The sequence below is a fragment of the Schistocerca nitens genome, chromosome 10 (assembly GCF_023898315.1).
Source record: "Schistocerca nitens isolate TAMUIC-IGC-003100 chromosome 10, iqSchNite1.1, whole genome shotgun sequence".
Lineage (NCBI taxonomy): Eukaryota > Metazoa > Arthropoda > Insecta > Orthoptera > Acrididae > Schistocerca > Schistocerca nitens.
Window position 1 is genome coordinate 231,367,197 of NC_064623.1, and position 16,334 is coordinate 231,383,530.

At 41.5% G+C, this 16,334-nt stretch overlaps 1 protein-coding gene across 1 annotated transcript in view; it reads left to right on the forward strand.

Annotated features, from left to right (window-relative positions):
• The window catches only part of LOC126210179 (disheveled-associated activator of morphogenesis 1), a 515,367-nt gene that overhangs the window by 389,440 nt on the left and 109,593 nt on the right, over window positions 1–16,334 (forward strand). Inside the window, exons 3-5 of the mRNA XM_049939341.1 lie at window positions 11,087–11,206; window positions 13,529–13,618; window positions 14,774–14,845. Of these exons, the coding sequence (XP_049795298.1) occupies window positions 11,087–11,206; window positions 13,529–13,618; window positions 14,774–14,845 (282 nt within the window). The remainder of the gene's footprint in view (window positions 1–11,086; window positions 11,207–13,528; window positions 13,619–14,773; window positions 14,846–16,334) is intronic.

Below are 16,334 nucleotides of genomic sequence, written 5' to 3' on the forward strand. Positions count from 1 at the left end.
CTTCATACAGTGAAAGTAAAATTTTGTTCTACTACAGTTTCGAAAGAAAAATTTCAAATATTTACCGAAAATTGCGAAAAACTATAACATAAAATAAAAATATCGGCATACGATATTGCCATTTTGATATCGACGTATGATATTTAGGGGAAGAAAATATCGGTGTTATGAATTAATATTTTCTGGGTGAAATATCGGCATTTTATCACCAGCCCTAGTGCAGGGTCCTCTCCGTCACATACCGTACGGTGGATTGCGGAGTATGTACACTATTGGCCATTAAAATTGCTACACCAAGAAGAAATGCAGATGATAAACGGGTATACACTGGACAAATATGTTATACTAGAACTGACATGTGATTACATTTTCACGCAATTTGGGTGCATAGATTCTGAGAAATCAGTACCCAGAACAACCACCTCTGGCCGTAATAACGGCCTTGATACGCCTGGCAATTGAGTCAAACAGAGCTTGGATGGCGTGTACAGGTATAGCTGCCCATGCAGCTTCAACACGATACCACAGTTCATCAAGAGTAGTGACTGGCGTATTGTGACGAGCCAGTTGCACAGCCACCTTGACGAGACGTTTTCAATTGGTGAGAGATCTGGAAAATGTGCTGGCCAGGGCAGCAGTCGAACATTTTCTGTATCCAGAAAGGCCCGTACAGGACCTGCAACATGCGGTCGTGCATTGTCCTGCTGAAACGTAGGGTTTCGCCGGGATCGAATGAAGGGTAGAGCCACGGGTCGTAACACATCTGAAATGTAACGTCCACTGTTCAAAGTGCCGTCAATGCGAACAAGAGGTGACCGAGACGTGTAACCAATGGCACCCTACACCATCACGCCAGGTGATACGCGCTTCCATTGTGCGTTCACAGCGATGTAGCCAAACACGGATGCGACCATCATGATGCAGTAAACAGAACCTGGATTCATCCGAAAAAAAATGACGTTTTGCCATTCGCGCACCCAGGTTCGTCGTCGAGTACACCATCGCAGGCGCTCCTGTCAGTGGTGCAGCGTCAAGGTTAACCGCAGCCACGGTCTCCGAGCTGATAGTCCGTGCTGCTGCAAACGTCGTCGAACTGTTCGTGCAGACGGTTGTTGTCTTGCAAACGTCCCCATCTGTTGACTCAGGGATCGAGACGTGGCTGCACGATCCGTTACAGCTATGCGGATAAGATGCCTGTCTTCTCGACTGCTAGTCATATGAGGCCGTTGGGATCTAGTACGGCGTTCCGTATTACCCTCCTGAACCCACCGATTCCATATTCTGCTAACAATCATTGGATTTCTACCAACGCGAGCAGTAATGTCGCGATACGATAAACCGCAATCGCGATAGGCTACAATCCGACCTTTATCAAAGTCGGAAACGTGATGGTACGCATTTCTCCTCCTTACACGAGGCATCACAACAACGTTTCACCAGTCAACGCCGGTCAACTGCTGTTTGTGCATGAGAAATCGGTTGGAAACTTTCAAAAAAAAAAAATAGTTCAAATGTGTGTGAAATCTTATGGGATTTAACTGCTAAGGTTATCAGTCCCTAAGCTTACACACTCAGCCTAAATTATCCTAAGGACAAACACACACACCCATGCCCGAGAGAGGACTCGAACCTCCGTCGGGACCAGCCGCTGGAAACTTTCCTCATGTCAGCACGTTGTAGGTATCGCCACCGGCGCCAACCTTGTTTGAATGCTCTGAAAAGCTAATCATTTGCATATCACAGCATCTTCTTCCTGTCGATTAAATTTCTCGTCTTTAGCACGTCATCTTCGTGGTGTAGCAATTGTAATGGCCAGTAGTGTATGTACTGTAGATACAGAAGATCGTCTGTCAATGTACTACTCTGTGGTCCTTGACAGTGACCGGGCCAAATATCTCACGAAATAAGCATCAAACGAAAAAACTACAAAGAACGAAACTGGTCTAGCTTGAAGGAGGAAACCAGATGGCGCTATGGTTGGCCCGCTAGATGGCGCTGTCATAGGTCAAACGGATATCAACTGTGTTTTTTTTAAATAGGAACCCCAATTTTTATCACATATTCGTGTAGTACGTAAATAAATATGAATCTTTTAGTTGGACCACTTTTTTCGCTTTGTGATAGTTGATGCTGTAATAGTCACAAACGTATAAGTACGTGGTATCACGTAACATTCCGCCAGTGCGGACGGTATTTGCTTCGTGATACGTTAGCCGTGTTAAAATGAACCGTTTACCAATTGCGGAAAAGGTCGATATCGTCGACATCATCCAAGTGTCCGGACCGTTCGCCGGATAGTTACGTTATTTAAGGAAAGAGGAAGTGTTCAGCCACATGTGAAACGTCAACCACGACCTGCAACAAATGATGATACCTAAGCTGCTGTCGCGGCTAATCCGCACATCAGTAGCCGACAAATTGCGCGAGAATCGGGAATCTCAAAAGCGTCGGTGTTGAGAATGCTACATCAACATCGATTGCACCCGTATAATATTTCTATGTACCAGGAATTGCATGGCGACGACTTTGAACGTCGTGTACAGTTCTGTCACTGGGCACAAGAGAAATTACGGGACGATGACAGATTTGTTGCACGGGTTCTATTTAGCGACGAAGCGTCATTCACCAACAGCGGTAACGTAAACCGGCTTAACCCATCGAGTACCAATGTCCTATTTTGAGGGCAGAGCACATATTTATTTATAAATACACAATAAATTATTAATTTGCAACTATTACTGTTCTACGTCATTTGTTGATGCTTTTTATAACAAATGTATGTTTACAGGAAACTAAAAGCAATAAATCCTACCATTAATTGATTATTGAATACTAAGGCACACTTTTCGTTATTACAGGTATTTACTTTATCGACAATATAGTAATATTTGAAATATGTGGCAAAGATCTTTTTGTGATTATTTATAGTCAACAACGTATCTTTTAAACTACTTGCATTGTTAGCTCAATTGGAGTTATATTCATTGTTTTCCAGTTATAAAATTTGGTGTACTCGAAATACGACACTGGGACTTGGTGTTATCATTTCAGTTATTTGTATTGCTGTACGTTCGAATATGAAACTCTGCTACTGCTGATGTATTTTCTTTTTAGAACGTGGTAATTTTACGAGATTTTGTTGTTGAGGTAAGTAACGACCCCTCTTTTATATATTATATGTATATATTACAGGATATGAAGTTACTTTGAAATTTACTGCGTATTATGTAAGTATACTTGTGAATATGTTACCCATTAGTAAATAATGCAGTTCCAGATGGACAGAGGTTATTTACACATTCCCTTTTCTGTAGTTTGTGCTAGTGTATTATTCTTTCATTTCACTTTATTTTATCACATTTTATTTCATTTCATTTTATATAGATTATAATGGCCTTCAGACGAGATATATACCACACTAACGAAGAAATAGAAGAAATAATAAACAGTGACGCATTCTATAATGCGGTGTCAGATGATCAGGACCATATTGATATCACCGTATGTTCTCCTGAAGCAGACTGTATGACCGACGAAGAAGAAGGTCCAGACGATGTTACTGGAACCGTGGAAGTCTCAGATGTGCCAGGGGGTATTGAATTACATTATGTTGCATCAGAGAATAACGAAGAAACTGTATGTAAAACTTCACTGCCAAGTACATCCCAAGTTTCCAGAAGTAAAACGAAGAAGAGGCGTCTTACTGATGAGAGGAGCAATTGGAAAAAGACACCTCCAGTTTATACAAAGCTGTCTCAAACTAGTGAGCATGACATCAGCACAAAAAGAGAGGAATTGAAGGAACAACTTTCTTCCTTGACTCCGAAGGAGATGTTTGAAGAACTGATGAACGAAAACATATACGAGTTCATAGTGAAAGAAACTGTGAGATATGCAGTAAATATGAAGAATACGCAGGATTTTATCCTCGCAGTTGAAGAAGGTCTTTGTCGGATTTCGTCTTTTTGCTGGCTACCTTAAGCTCCCTGCTGAGAAGCTATGCAGGTCTGAGGATGAAGATGTTGGCATACCAATTATAAAGACAGCTATGTCAAGGAATAAATATCAGAAGCTGAAAACGTTGCTTCATTTTCAAGATAATGACTTAGCCAATGAAAACAAACACGATCGCGGATTCAAAATTAGACCTCTCTTGAAAATGTTATATGAATCTTTTCAAAAATTTGGAATATTTGAGGAAAATTTGTCAATTGACGAAATGATAGTCAAATACTATGGACGAAGTGGGCGGAAACAGTTTATCCGAGGAAAGCCTATTAGATTTGGCTATAAGTTGTGGTCTCTTTGTGTAGCAAGTGGCTACTGTTTCAAATTTGATTTATACTGTGGAAAGGATCCAGAATACACTGCAAGGGATGACCTACTTTTGGGATCAAGAGTAGTCCTAAACATGCTGGACTGCATTGAGAAACTCGAGAATCATTGTGTGTACTTTGACAATTTCTTCATTAGTAGAGATCTTCTGAGAAATTTGGGTTTTCGAGCAACTGGGACTGTCAGAGAGAATCGAGTTGGTGACTGTCCACTACTGAGCAGCAACGAACTGAAAAAGACAGTTCGAGGAAACTATGACTACCAGTTCGACAGGAATGCTGAAGTCTTATTTGTTCGATGGCACGCCAACAGATACGTTACAATTGGTACAAATTTCGACAAAGTTGAACTTTTGGGAGCAGCTATGCGGTATAATAGACAAGCAAGTAAGAAGACACAAGTGCAACAACCTGCCGTTTTGAAGTCGTATAACGCGTACATGGGAGGTGTTGACCACCATGACTGTTTAGTTGGAAAATATGCGACGGTAATTAGAGGGAAAAAATGGTACTGGGTCCTATTTACACGTATGCTGGAAATGGCCCTCGTAAATGCCTGGCTCTTCTACACACTAGTACATGGGAAAAATACACTGGATTTACTGGATTTCAGGCGTGCAATTACAGTTACATACCTGAAATTGAACACTTTGTAGTTTTTTCGTTTGACGCTTATTTCGTGAGATATTTGGCCTGGTCACGAGCAATGTACCCTGTATATATATACTTTTTCCCTCTGTTGTTCAGATTTTTTAAAAGTAAATGTTCAAAGCGCGAAGAGTTTGTGGCAATATCATCGGCTCCGTCTCCATTTTGTGGAGATATAATGATGTAACGCATGTCATGGGATACCTTCTAACATCGTGTCGGACCTGGCGTAGTGCAGCAGCTAAATGTGGCATGGACCCAACAGGTCACTGGAAGCCCAAGCAGAAACTCTGAGCCATGATCCGTCTATAGCCGTCCATAATTTGTGAAAAATGTTGCGGTTTCAGGATTTTGTACACGAAATGACCCCTCGATCAAATCCCGTAAATGTTCGTTGGGATTCGTGTCTAGCGATCTAGGAGGCCAGATCATTCGTTCGGACTGTCCAGAATGTTCTTCAAACCAATCGCAAACAATTGTGGCCCGATGACATAGCTGGTCGTAGTTTGGGAACATAAAGTCAACAAATGGGTGTAAATGATCTCCAAGTAGCCGAACATAACCGTTTCCAGTCAATGATCGGTTCAGTTGAACAAGAGGACCCAGTCCATTCCATGTAAACACCGCACACACCATAATGGACCAAGAAGCAGCTTTCATGGTGCTTTGTTGACAACTTCGGCCCGTGGCTTCGTGGGGTATGCGCCACACCCAAACCGTACTATCAGCTCTTACCAAGTGAAATCGGGAATCACTTGACCTGGCGACCGTTTACCCATCATCTAGGGTCAAACTGATATGGTCGTGAGCCCACGAGAGGCGCTGCAGGTGATGTGCTTTTAGCAAAGGCACTCGCACTGGCCGTCTGCTGCCAAAGCCCATTAACCCCAAATTTCGCTGCTCTGTCATAACATAACGTCTCACAAAGGTGTTTGTGGTTATTTCAAGCAATGTTGCTTTTGTGTTAGCACTGACAGATCAGTGCAAATGCCACTGCTCTCGCTCGGTAAGTGAAGGTCACCTGGGTTCTCTAGGACCCAGTAACATCGTTGTTGGTGACTGCCATCTATGCGCGTATAAACGCAAGCCGCGGATTTGGTTGGCGGTCGTAAATCGGCACTTCATCTTTCATATTTAAAAGCTAGTGACCCATCACAAGATGCTCTTTTCCCAATTTCCTGCATCTCGGAATAGCTGGCTCCAAGTTTGGTGTGTCACTTCTTTATCATACGACGGTCTTCCCTGTGACCTTTTCCCTTCGACTTTGCCTCGGATGCTCACCTTCCCAAATTATCCTCCTGTCATCAGAATTTGAAGGAAACAGTCGACAACCTCTTCCCCACCTCGAGTTCTTGAAAGATTGAGTTGTTAGTTCATTTGTCCCTCCACGATATTCTCAGCAACTGCTATATGTCCACCTCCCAAAAGCATCAATCCTTTTGCGATCCCTTTCAGTTATTGTCAATGTTTTAGTGCCGTGAGGAAAACTGAAAACACCAGGGATTTGAGCACTATCAATTTAGTACATGTGGTTAGGGCTGAGTCTTTACAAATCACTGTCAGATTCCGTGCGGCTCCCTACCCAGAACAGTTCTACGTAGTATTTCCTGTCTAGAGCCACACTCTTTCTGAGTTAATGGATCAAGTTAATAGTGAAAGCGATAAAGTTGGTATGTCAGTAAATACAAAAAAGACGAGAGTCATGATAATTGACAGAGGTAATTCTCATCATTTTCAGATACTGTATCCATATCTTGTCGTATAATACGTGATGATATGTCTTTTACTTTATATGGAAGACCATTGTAAATTTGTATAGTGCTGTTTATTGTGGAGGTTTTATAGGCTGCTGTCCTTATCGATTGGACATGAAACTTTTCCTTTTGGTCTTCTATCATATTCATGGATATAAAAATTTTCATTTATATCTTTTAAATTATTTCTAATATATTTAAGGATTTCTAGTATATACATACAGGGAAGAGGGAGAATTGATTACTTTTGAAAGAAGGGTTTGCAAGAATCTGTTTGTCAACCATGTTGCATTGCTCTTACAGTTCTTTTTTGAGTTAAGAAGATGACTGAACTAGATTATGTAACCCCAGAATATAATTCCGTACAGTAGGATTCTGTGGAATTGGGCAAAGTATGCAGTTTGGATAGAGTGTAAACACAGACTGTAACACATTTTATTTGGTGTTCCATTAATTTTGTTTACATGTGTATGCCATTTGAAGTTATTTTGAAGCCATAAGCCTAAAAACATTGTTTCAGGAGAAGATGAAATTATGTTGGAGTTTATTGCCACACTAGTTCAGCAAGCATCACCTTTTAAACAGAAATTTAGGAATGTTGTCTTTTTGGTGTTTATCATACGCTTATTCCCCTCAAACCATTAATTTAGCTACTCTGTAGTCTTATTAACAGCTGTTTGAAGCTGACTTCTTGTATTTCCTGTAATTAGGATGCTTGTGCCATCTGCAAAAAAAAGTGTTTGTTTGTGACTCAGTGTTCAGGTCTAGATCATTTATATAAAGGAGAAAGAGGATTGGCCCAAGAATGGATCCCTGTTGGACTCCTTTATTTAGAACTTCTGCATCTGAGAAGCATGTCCTGGTGTTTTCCTTTAGTTCATGTTTTATTTGTATTTTTTGTTTCCTGTTCGTCAAGTACGAAGTAAACCATTTTAGTGCAGTGCCTCTAATGCCACATACTTGGAGCTTCTCCAACAGTATGTTGTGGGCCAGTATGTCAAAGGCTTTACCTAAGTCTTAAAAAATGCCAGTGTCTCTTTGTTTTTTGTCTATTGCTTGCAGGGCATTTTCTACAAAATCATAGATTTTAATGGTTGTAGATTTATTTTTCATGAATTCATGTTGAGAATCAGGGAGAATTTTGTTTTTCTCTAAGAATTTCATTAACTTATTGTACATAACTTTTTCTATGAGTTTACTAAAGCCTGATAATAATGAAACTGGTCTATAGTTTTCTATGTTTGTTTTGTCTCCTTTCTTATCGATAGGGACCACTTTAACAATTTTTAAACTGTCTGGAAACGTGCGTCAGAAAAGATGAATTTACTATATCAGCAAGAGGAAGTTAAATGTTTTTAATAAATTACTTTAGGATATCATCAGGAATACCACCAATCCCTGGTGACATTTTCCTGTGAGCCAATGCAGCACTGATGATTTCATCTGGGGTTGTTCCATCAATGTAGACTGAAGAGGAACATGATGCACTTTGTTTTTCTGTTTCTTTCTAGTATCTGTTTTGTCACTGATAAATTATTTGTGATCTCTGCAAAGTAGGATTTAAAAAGATTTGTGATGTGTTGGGGATCAGTTATACTCTTGTTCTCTTGGTTAAGAGTGATATTTTCCATTTTAGAGGACACTTTATTTGCTTCCTTCTTTGTAACTTTTAGAAAAGGGGGTATGTTATTGTTTTTCCTGTATTTGACTAATTCTATTTTCCTCAGACTTCATGTTTTGACCCCTGTTATTATCCATAACTTTGCTTTTTTAGTTGCGCCTCTTATTTCTTGTTTTGAGAGGGAATGCAATTTCAAAGCAATCAGTGAAGATGCTAGAGAATTTCTCAAACTTTCTGTTGCTGTCATATATTTGCAAAACTTCTTCCCACCTTTCTCCTGATAACAGGGAGTTGAATGTTTCTGTATTGTGTGTATTAAACTGTCTTGCTGTTATAGTTCTGGTTGGGCAGTAAGTGGCCTAGGATGGTGACAACTTGAGCTTCGTGATCACTAACACTTGTACTTATACATTTTGCCGTACAATTTATATTCACAAATACCTTATCCGAGGCAGTAACAGTAGTTTTTGTGATTCTTGTTGGGACTGTTATAGCCTATCTTAAGTTGAAAGTATCTGTGAGGTTGAGCAATAGTTCTAGGCGTGCCAAGGTTCTTCAGCTGCTGCACTAAATGTGGGAGCACGACACAGTCATAAGCTTTGGTAAGACCCATGTAAATTGCCAGCAGATGCTTGTTGCCAAGAACCATCACTAGTGTAGTCAGCAGCCAGTCGAACCAAGTGAATTTTTGCCACATACACCATGTTAAACATTAGACGCATGTTGAGAGGCAGTGTTTTCTTTACGAAATCACAGTGTAAAAGTGCCACAGTGATAACTGCGTGAGTTTAGTCGCAGGGCGAGGCCAAGGTTTCTGCTCGTAGGCAGAAGATAGGCACACGAGGGGTTGGAGAAGTCACGTATCTCTACTGTAAGTTCTTAAACCAACTTCCTTTATTTATTTTTCCCTGGTCGGTTTCTGCTCTCCTCGGTACCTGATCCCTTAGCTGAAGCCGGTAGAAGTTGTCTATGGACGTCAGGCCATGTCTGTTTTGGGTCCAATCGCTGCCAACATTCACAATGTGACAATTCAATGTGTGTGTGTGTGTGTGCCGTTACTAAGTGATTGTTGAGTGGTTTCGTGCCAAACCAATAATAACATGTGTAGTGAGGCTTCGGTATGCGGAGATTGCTTCCTCCACTCTCCGCATCCTCCATGGAAACACTGTCAGGACGTCGTGAATAAACTTATACAAGTTGGACAACATAAATCTGGCCTGGAAAATATTTCACGCACCTTAACATAGGCAACCTTACTCACAGCATCCACAGTCGAGGCAGACGATGTGAATTAGACTGCCTATCTTAAGGTGCACAAAGACATGAAATGCGATGGCTATTCGGAAAGTTATGTTCCGGTCGGTCGCGAAATAGAAACCACTGTGAAAGTCAAAAATGTGTTATTTGCAGTGTTTATCTACTTCTCCATATTTGTCGTAGCGTCGTCACAGAAGGCAGCCGCCTGTAGTTTCCGCCAATTCTCTGCGTTCGTCTACAGCTCGTTTCCTGTGGTAAAATGTTGTCTTCATAGCCATCAGTTCATATGAGCAGAAGTGAGCCAATTACGGGCTGCATTGTGGGTGACCGAACACTACCCAACGAAAACACTGCAGGAGCGTCTTCATTGCCTCTGTGGAGTGCGGCCGAGAACTGTCACGAAGAGCAAAATGCGTGACAGTTGTGCTATGTAGGCTGCACAACGTAAGGCGAAATCTCTTAGCTGGTCATCACACTTTGCTATACACTATTTTCTAGGCACCTTTATGTGCTCACTGTGCGCTCAGAATTGAAGAGCGCGACGTGCCGTGATCGACGGGCATACTAGACACACTACCCCACACGTCTGTGCAAAACTTCATCGGATTTTCACAATCGTTTCCATTTCGCGACCGATCGAAACTTACTTTCCGAAAAGCCCCCGTATTTTTCAGGACAGTCAAATAACTTCACCCCGGTAGATACGGTTCGCTTTCACAGGTTGGGTTGTTTTGGAGAAGACCAGACAGCGAGGTCACCGGTCTCATCGGACTAGGGAAGGACAGGGAAGGAAGGCGGCCGTGCCCTTTGAAAGGAACCATCCCGGCATTTGCCTGGAGCGATTTAGGGAAATCACGGAAAGCCTAAATCAGGATGGCCGGACGCGGGATCAAACCGTCTGCCTCCCGAATGCGAGTCCAGTGTCTAACCACTGCGCCACCTCGCTCGTGCTTTCACGGTAGAGGTGTTTTAGCTAAATTTCCTTCATAAACTAAAAACCATTAATTGTATACTATTTTAAGTTGGAACATGTTTTGTGTTCTTATGTTCTCTTCATTGGTAAACCCTTTCTCACTTGAAGCATGCTGATGTGAAGTTTGTCAAGGTCAAGGGGCAGTGAAACTCATATTTCGTGTCAAAATAGCTCTGTACAAGTATGAACTTTGCCAAGAACCGCAAGTTACCGCTTATTATTAATTAAAGATCGTCGACTAGCTCTGTGACAGTATGTGAACAGGACTTCAATGTCAATTGGTTGTAGTATAGTAAAGGTTGTTTTAGTGAGGCCAGTTTTATTTTAACACCATAACAAATCACTATAAGGAGTTTGCTGAGAGTCTCTATTCATTACTGAACACAATTTGTGGAAAGTGACTGCAGGAATTTCCACCACAACACACACGGTTGTTCATTCAATCATTCATTATTATCAAACACACGAATGTGATTGTAACATGCCGTTGTGTCCACAGGATGCCGAGCCGCCAGAGATCACGTACTGCGTGGTGGAGCAGGCGGGCACGCTGTCGCTCACTCCGACCCAGCCCATGCCTGCCCCAGAGGAGCTGAACGCCAAGTTTGCAGAGCTCGTGGTGAGTGGCACTCGGGGACAGTTGTAGCTCCATTAGTGCAGACAGATAGACACATAGATGGGAGTAGCAAGGCAGCATCACAATTATCCGTGACGCATTCGTCCTCAGAATGTCCCCAAGTATACATTCATCCACACAGTGTTGTCTAACTAAACTTTCATCCTGTGATGTCCAATTACATATTCATCCGCTCTATATTGTTCATTCAGCATTGCCCAGCCACATATTCACCCAACATTGCCTATCCGATTAACCAATGAACCCAACCACTTATGTAGCATTGTCCTATCAGCCATCCTTATTCGTGTACATCTACATTCTCATCCCCTCATCAAAAGGCATAAAATTGCTATATGCAAAGCACCTGAGTTCGAACACGGTGGAGGCTGACAGAGTGGCGCTTTGAACTCTTCTGCCTGTTTTCAGCATACCCATTTACACTGCAGGTATCTAAATACCACTTCTAAAATTAAAGTGGTTTCAATTTTTTGCACAGGATAGCACGATCTAACAGGTAACTGAGAAATGTGCGACAAATTGTCATTTTAAGAAACAGCAATGTTGTCCCAGAAAAATTTACTTTCACGAGTTCCTAAAGTGTTCAGTTCTTTTCTCATCAACGTCTTATCTTCATGTAATTATAATCTGCATGCCACTGACTTCCATCTCTGCTCTTAGTAATATCTGTCTTGCTGTATCAGGCACGGATGACAGTTTGTCTTTTGTAAATCCTCAGCGCCAGTTTGGTAAAGGCCTCGTCGCTACTGTGGTGGAGGCCGCGTTGCCCCTGTTGTTAAGGTAGGCCGAGTTTGTGAGTTCGTAAAACAGCTACCGGTTGAGTACATCGCTAAGACAATTTCTCCCTGCCAAAAATGAGTTAAAAGGGTTTACTTATCTTTGTTACTTGTTGAATAATGAAGACTGCAACACTGCATGTAATATAACACAAAAAGGCCCTCAGTGGCTAAGTGCAACTAATCGTAGGTAAACTTCACAGTACATAAAAAGCACTCCTTCTTCAGGCCACAAGTGGCCCATCAGGACCATCTGACTGCTGTGTCATCCTCAGCTGAGAATGCGGATAGGAGGGGCGTGTGGTTAGCACCCCATTCTCCCAGTCGTGGTTTTCTTCGACCGGAGCCACTACTGTTCGGTCGAGTAGCTCCTCGATTGGCATCACGAGGCTGAGTGCACCCCGAAAAATGGCAACAGCGCACGGAAGCCGGGACGGTCACCCGTCCAAGTCCCGGCCTTGCCCGACAGCACTTAACTTCGGTGATCTGATGGGAAGCGGTGTATCCACCACAGCAAAGCTGTTGCCTCACAGCACATAGCAAATGCAATTCACAACAACTGCCTGTTCACTTTTAAGAGTTCACTAAGTCAGTCCTGGACGATGATCTAGTGCCAAATGAGTGAGAAACGCTCTTCTGTCTTGCAAGTAGGCTTCTGTCTGTAATCATCTGAAGACTGGCAGACTGTAGACTGGCAATTGGCCGAGGCGAAGTCGATACCTTCATCCACGGCGCTGCTGGAAGTCGCGCAATTGGCAAGTGTCTTGGCACTGGCACCAGCTCGCGTCTGTGTGCCTGTGGTGCTTTTTCACTGGCTGTGTCTCGTTCGGATGACACACCGATGTCCAGTGTCTAGATGGACACAATATTTCTGTTTGAATGTGAACCTGACAGAAGTTACATCAGGTTTTGATATTCACCCCTCACCCTGACAGTTAGCATTTCTGTGAATGAAAACTGCTTAAAATTCTCGGGATATCATGTTACGTTAGCAAAAAGAGGTACAAACACAATCATTAATGAGCTCATACTGCTCAATCTTTATTGTCTATCCACCAAATGAGACAATAGAGTTGTCTGCTTCGGCCACCTTTTCTCTCAGTGCCATTGCCTTTCCACTCTGGTACGCAGCTGTATGTAGGGTGCAGCACTGCCGGCTTGTGTGTGGCAGTTGGCTGTGACACTGCTGTAGTTATGTGCATTCGACTCTCCCACGATTTACTTTATTACTTTTTAATGAGTGATGCTGCTCTTGTTTCAAATATGTCTAACACTATTTGGAGCATTGAATACCTCTCACTTCTGAAGTCACAACACGAGAATCAAAATTGTGACGACACTCGCAAGTTGTCATCGAAATTTATATCTCCCACCCAAACTGAGGTGTCTTCGCGTAATTTATCCACAGATGCAATGTCTGTGAGATTTTGGTCACGTCTTTGTCATCCATTGAGATGTACTTCTGCTCGACTCTGTATCGTGTTTGGAGTATGTCCCGAAGTGATTCCTCGTCGACTGTACGTTGCAGGAGGAGCTCGACCTGACGGCACCGAACAAGGCGGCGATGCTGAGTTTGCCTCCGGAGAAGAAGTGGCAGATATACTGTAGCAAGAAGAAGGTGAGGCAAAACTTGTGATCTTGTGGAATAGTCGACACAGTAAGTTTTTATGTCCATTGAATTACATTGTGATTTCAATAAGTTGTTAGAACTTTGGTTACCTGCCAACAGCTTTAATACGCAAGGTATGTGGTCAAACAATACTAGAAATCAGAATAATCGTTGCAAAGATTTAAAGCCACTGGCTTTGGTCCAGAAAGGTGTCCATTATTCTGAAATACACATTTTAAATAACTTGCAATCACTCATAAAAAGTTTAATTACCAATGGAGTTCAATTTAAGAGGAGGCTAAATGATTTAGTGGAGTGTAACTTCCTGCCTCCCTGACAAATGTCATAGTAGAACTGACTGACGTGTATATCTTCTAACTTGTTTTGTCGTACAAACAAATGCTTTGAGTTATTGATTCATTTGGCCTTTTTCTTAATTTTATCTGACCAAAGGACGAAGCATTGCATATAATCTGACTTCTGCACAGCAATGTGATCAGGGTCAATGTGTGTTGTAAACTGATTTTCTCTTTGATGATGCATAGCTACACTAGCATCTATTACCTATCTATTGTTCCTCAGTGTATTGTACATTTACACGATTTGTGACAAATTCGTTATTACCTCTTACTTAAAAATACAATTATTACTATCTTTCGATGGACATTAATATATCTCTTATTTGTGTAGATACGTGTTCTTATTTTGAGACATGTTTTACATATTTGAGGTTTTCCTTACTAAGAATTTATAAAACAAAGAATACTTCTAATATGATCTAATGAAATACTTTTTTGGCTTCATAGTTCACTTCTTTCTGGACAAAAATAAGGTTAAACTGTGGAAGGTATTTTTGTTCCTTGTGTTATATTTTTGAATTTCACTAGTTCTTTACAACAGACTCCATAAGAGAATGTATGTGAAGCATGAAGTTTGAGGATGGACACCATATATTATCTTTGAAGCATATTTCTGTGCAATGAATATCTCATGTGGAACGGCCCCAGGAAATTATTTGGTATAACATTAATGAATTGGAGTATGTTCGGCAAACCAACTTTCTGATCATTTCGTTACCACAGTAATTATATGAACAGTTAATGTTGTGGAACTCAATGATTTTAGAAGTTCTGAGTTTACACTGTTTCATATTTTGTGTTGCAGGACCAGGAGGGAGAAACGGACCTGTCTCACTTGCCGGAGCACTACATAGAGCGCGTCAAGGCTCTCGCCATGGTAACTATACCACCCATCACCGAGAAGTCTATCGTGATAGCGTGCTCACTTGTGTATGTTTCACCTCAATTTCTGCTGTCCTGTGTTTCAGATTTTTGTTGTCGCGATCTTCACACATTGCAGCAGTAGGACTGCTATTATTTAACACGTTTTTGTAACTGACATTACTACATTGCCCTGTAGTTGTCCCTAGAGAGTGTGGTGATCCTGATTAGTTCTAATATGACTTTAAGTCAAAATTTGTTGAATACTGCAAGTGCAGGGATGTTTACCTGCACATTAATAAAACAATTTTTTTGTGCTCAGTTGTTTGGTCCACAGTGGAAAGTGTACAGGTTCACTGTTTGACAGGTACCAAAATAAATTTCAATCTCTTGTGTCTTTTTTGTATAAACAAGCAAATATCAGTCTTGTGGCATAAGGCGATGTGGCTAACGTGTTGCCAATCAAAAAGTATCAAGAAAAATTATCTAGTAGACAGCAAGAGGTGACACACCGTTGTTTCGTGCAAGAGTTCAGCAAGAACCACTACTTCTGTCTATGTCTGTTTTGGATAAAGCCAACACAATCTATATGTTCGTTCATGAATTGACAGTCATACCGATTAACATTTTTATTGGCTAAACTGGTTGTGGAAAACTATATGTAAGTGGTGAAAGAGGTCTGTGAGACTTATGTAGTGAAGAACTGCAGTATTGAAATTGACCTTTAGTTTTCAGCTTTACCATTTTACCTACCAGTTAAGATACTGCAACATACCTGTCACAATTTTCCATCACTGAAACAAGTCTGTGTCCTTTTGTATTGGCTTTCAGTGTCACTTGAGCTGCACATAGATCTATGTGGCTAAAACCAACGAAACATTTATTATAATAGTGATTGTATCAGAAAATAAAAATTATTTTAAATAAATATATGTAATTTCAGTTGTTCAAGAACTACACTTTCTGTACAATGTGAACAGGATCTTCCTCATTTTGAAATATTTCATAACAGATTACTGTTTACCATTTCCATTGTGTTACACTGGTGCAGATTTAACCGCAACTATGACATTCACTCTGAAATTGGCGACTCAGTATGCGTTGTGTTTTCTGGGTTATATTAAGCAACATTACTATATCAAAGGCACGCATTTAATGGTACAGCTGAGTTGTCGATTCCATTTTTATGCACTATTTTTTGTCATCCTCTGGTATCATTATGCATATTCCATTCATTCGTACATTGTGTTAGGTCGATCTGGCCCCGGAGATCCCGGATTCAGTTCCAGATAGGAATCCCTCCAGGATAATCCCAGCCTGCTATCAAAAGAGTACCAGGGATCTTTCCCGTAGGTAAAAGGCGGCTGGGTCCGGCAATGGGCCGCTGCCCTCCCCCTCGTAGTGCCGCAATGGAGGAGGACATTCTACCTGCAGTCTCACCAGTAGCCCAGTCACGGGCTAGTGTCGCGGAAAAGAATCTGCTAGTCTCGAGAAAAAACTGTTCC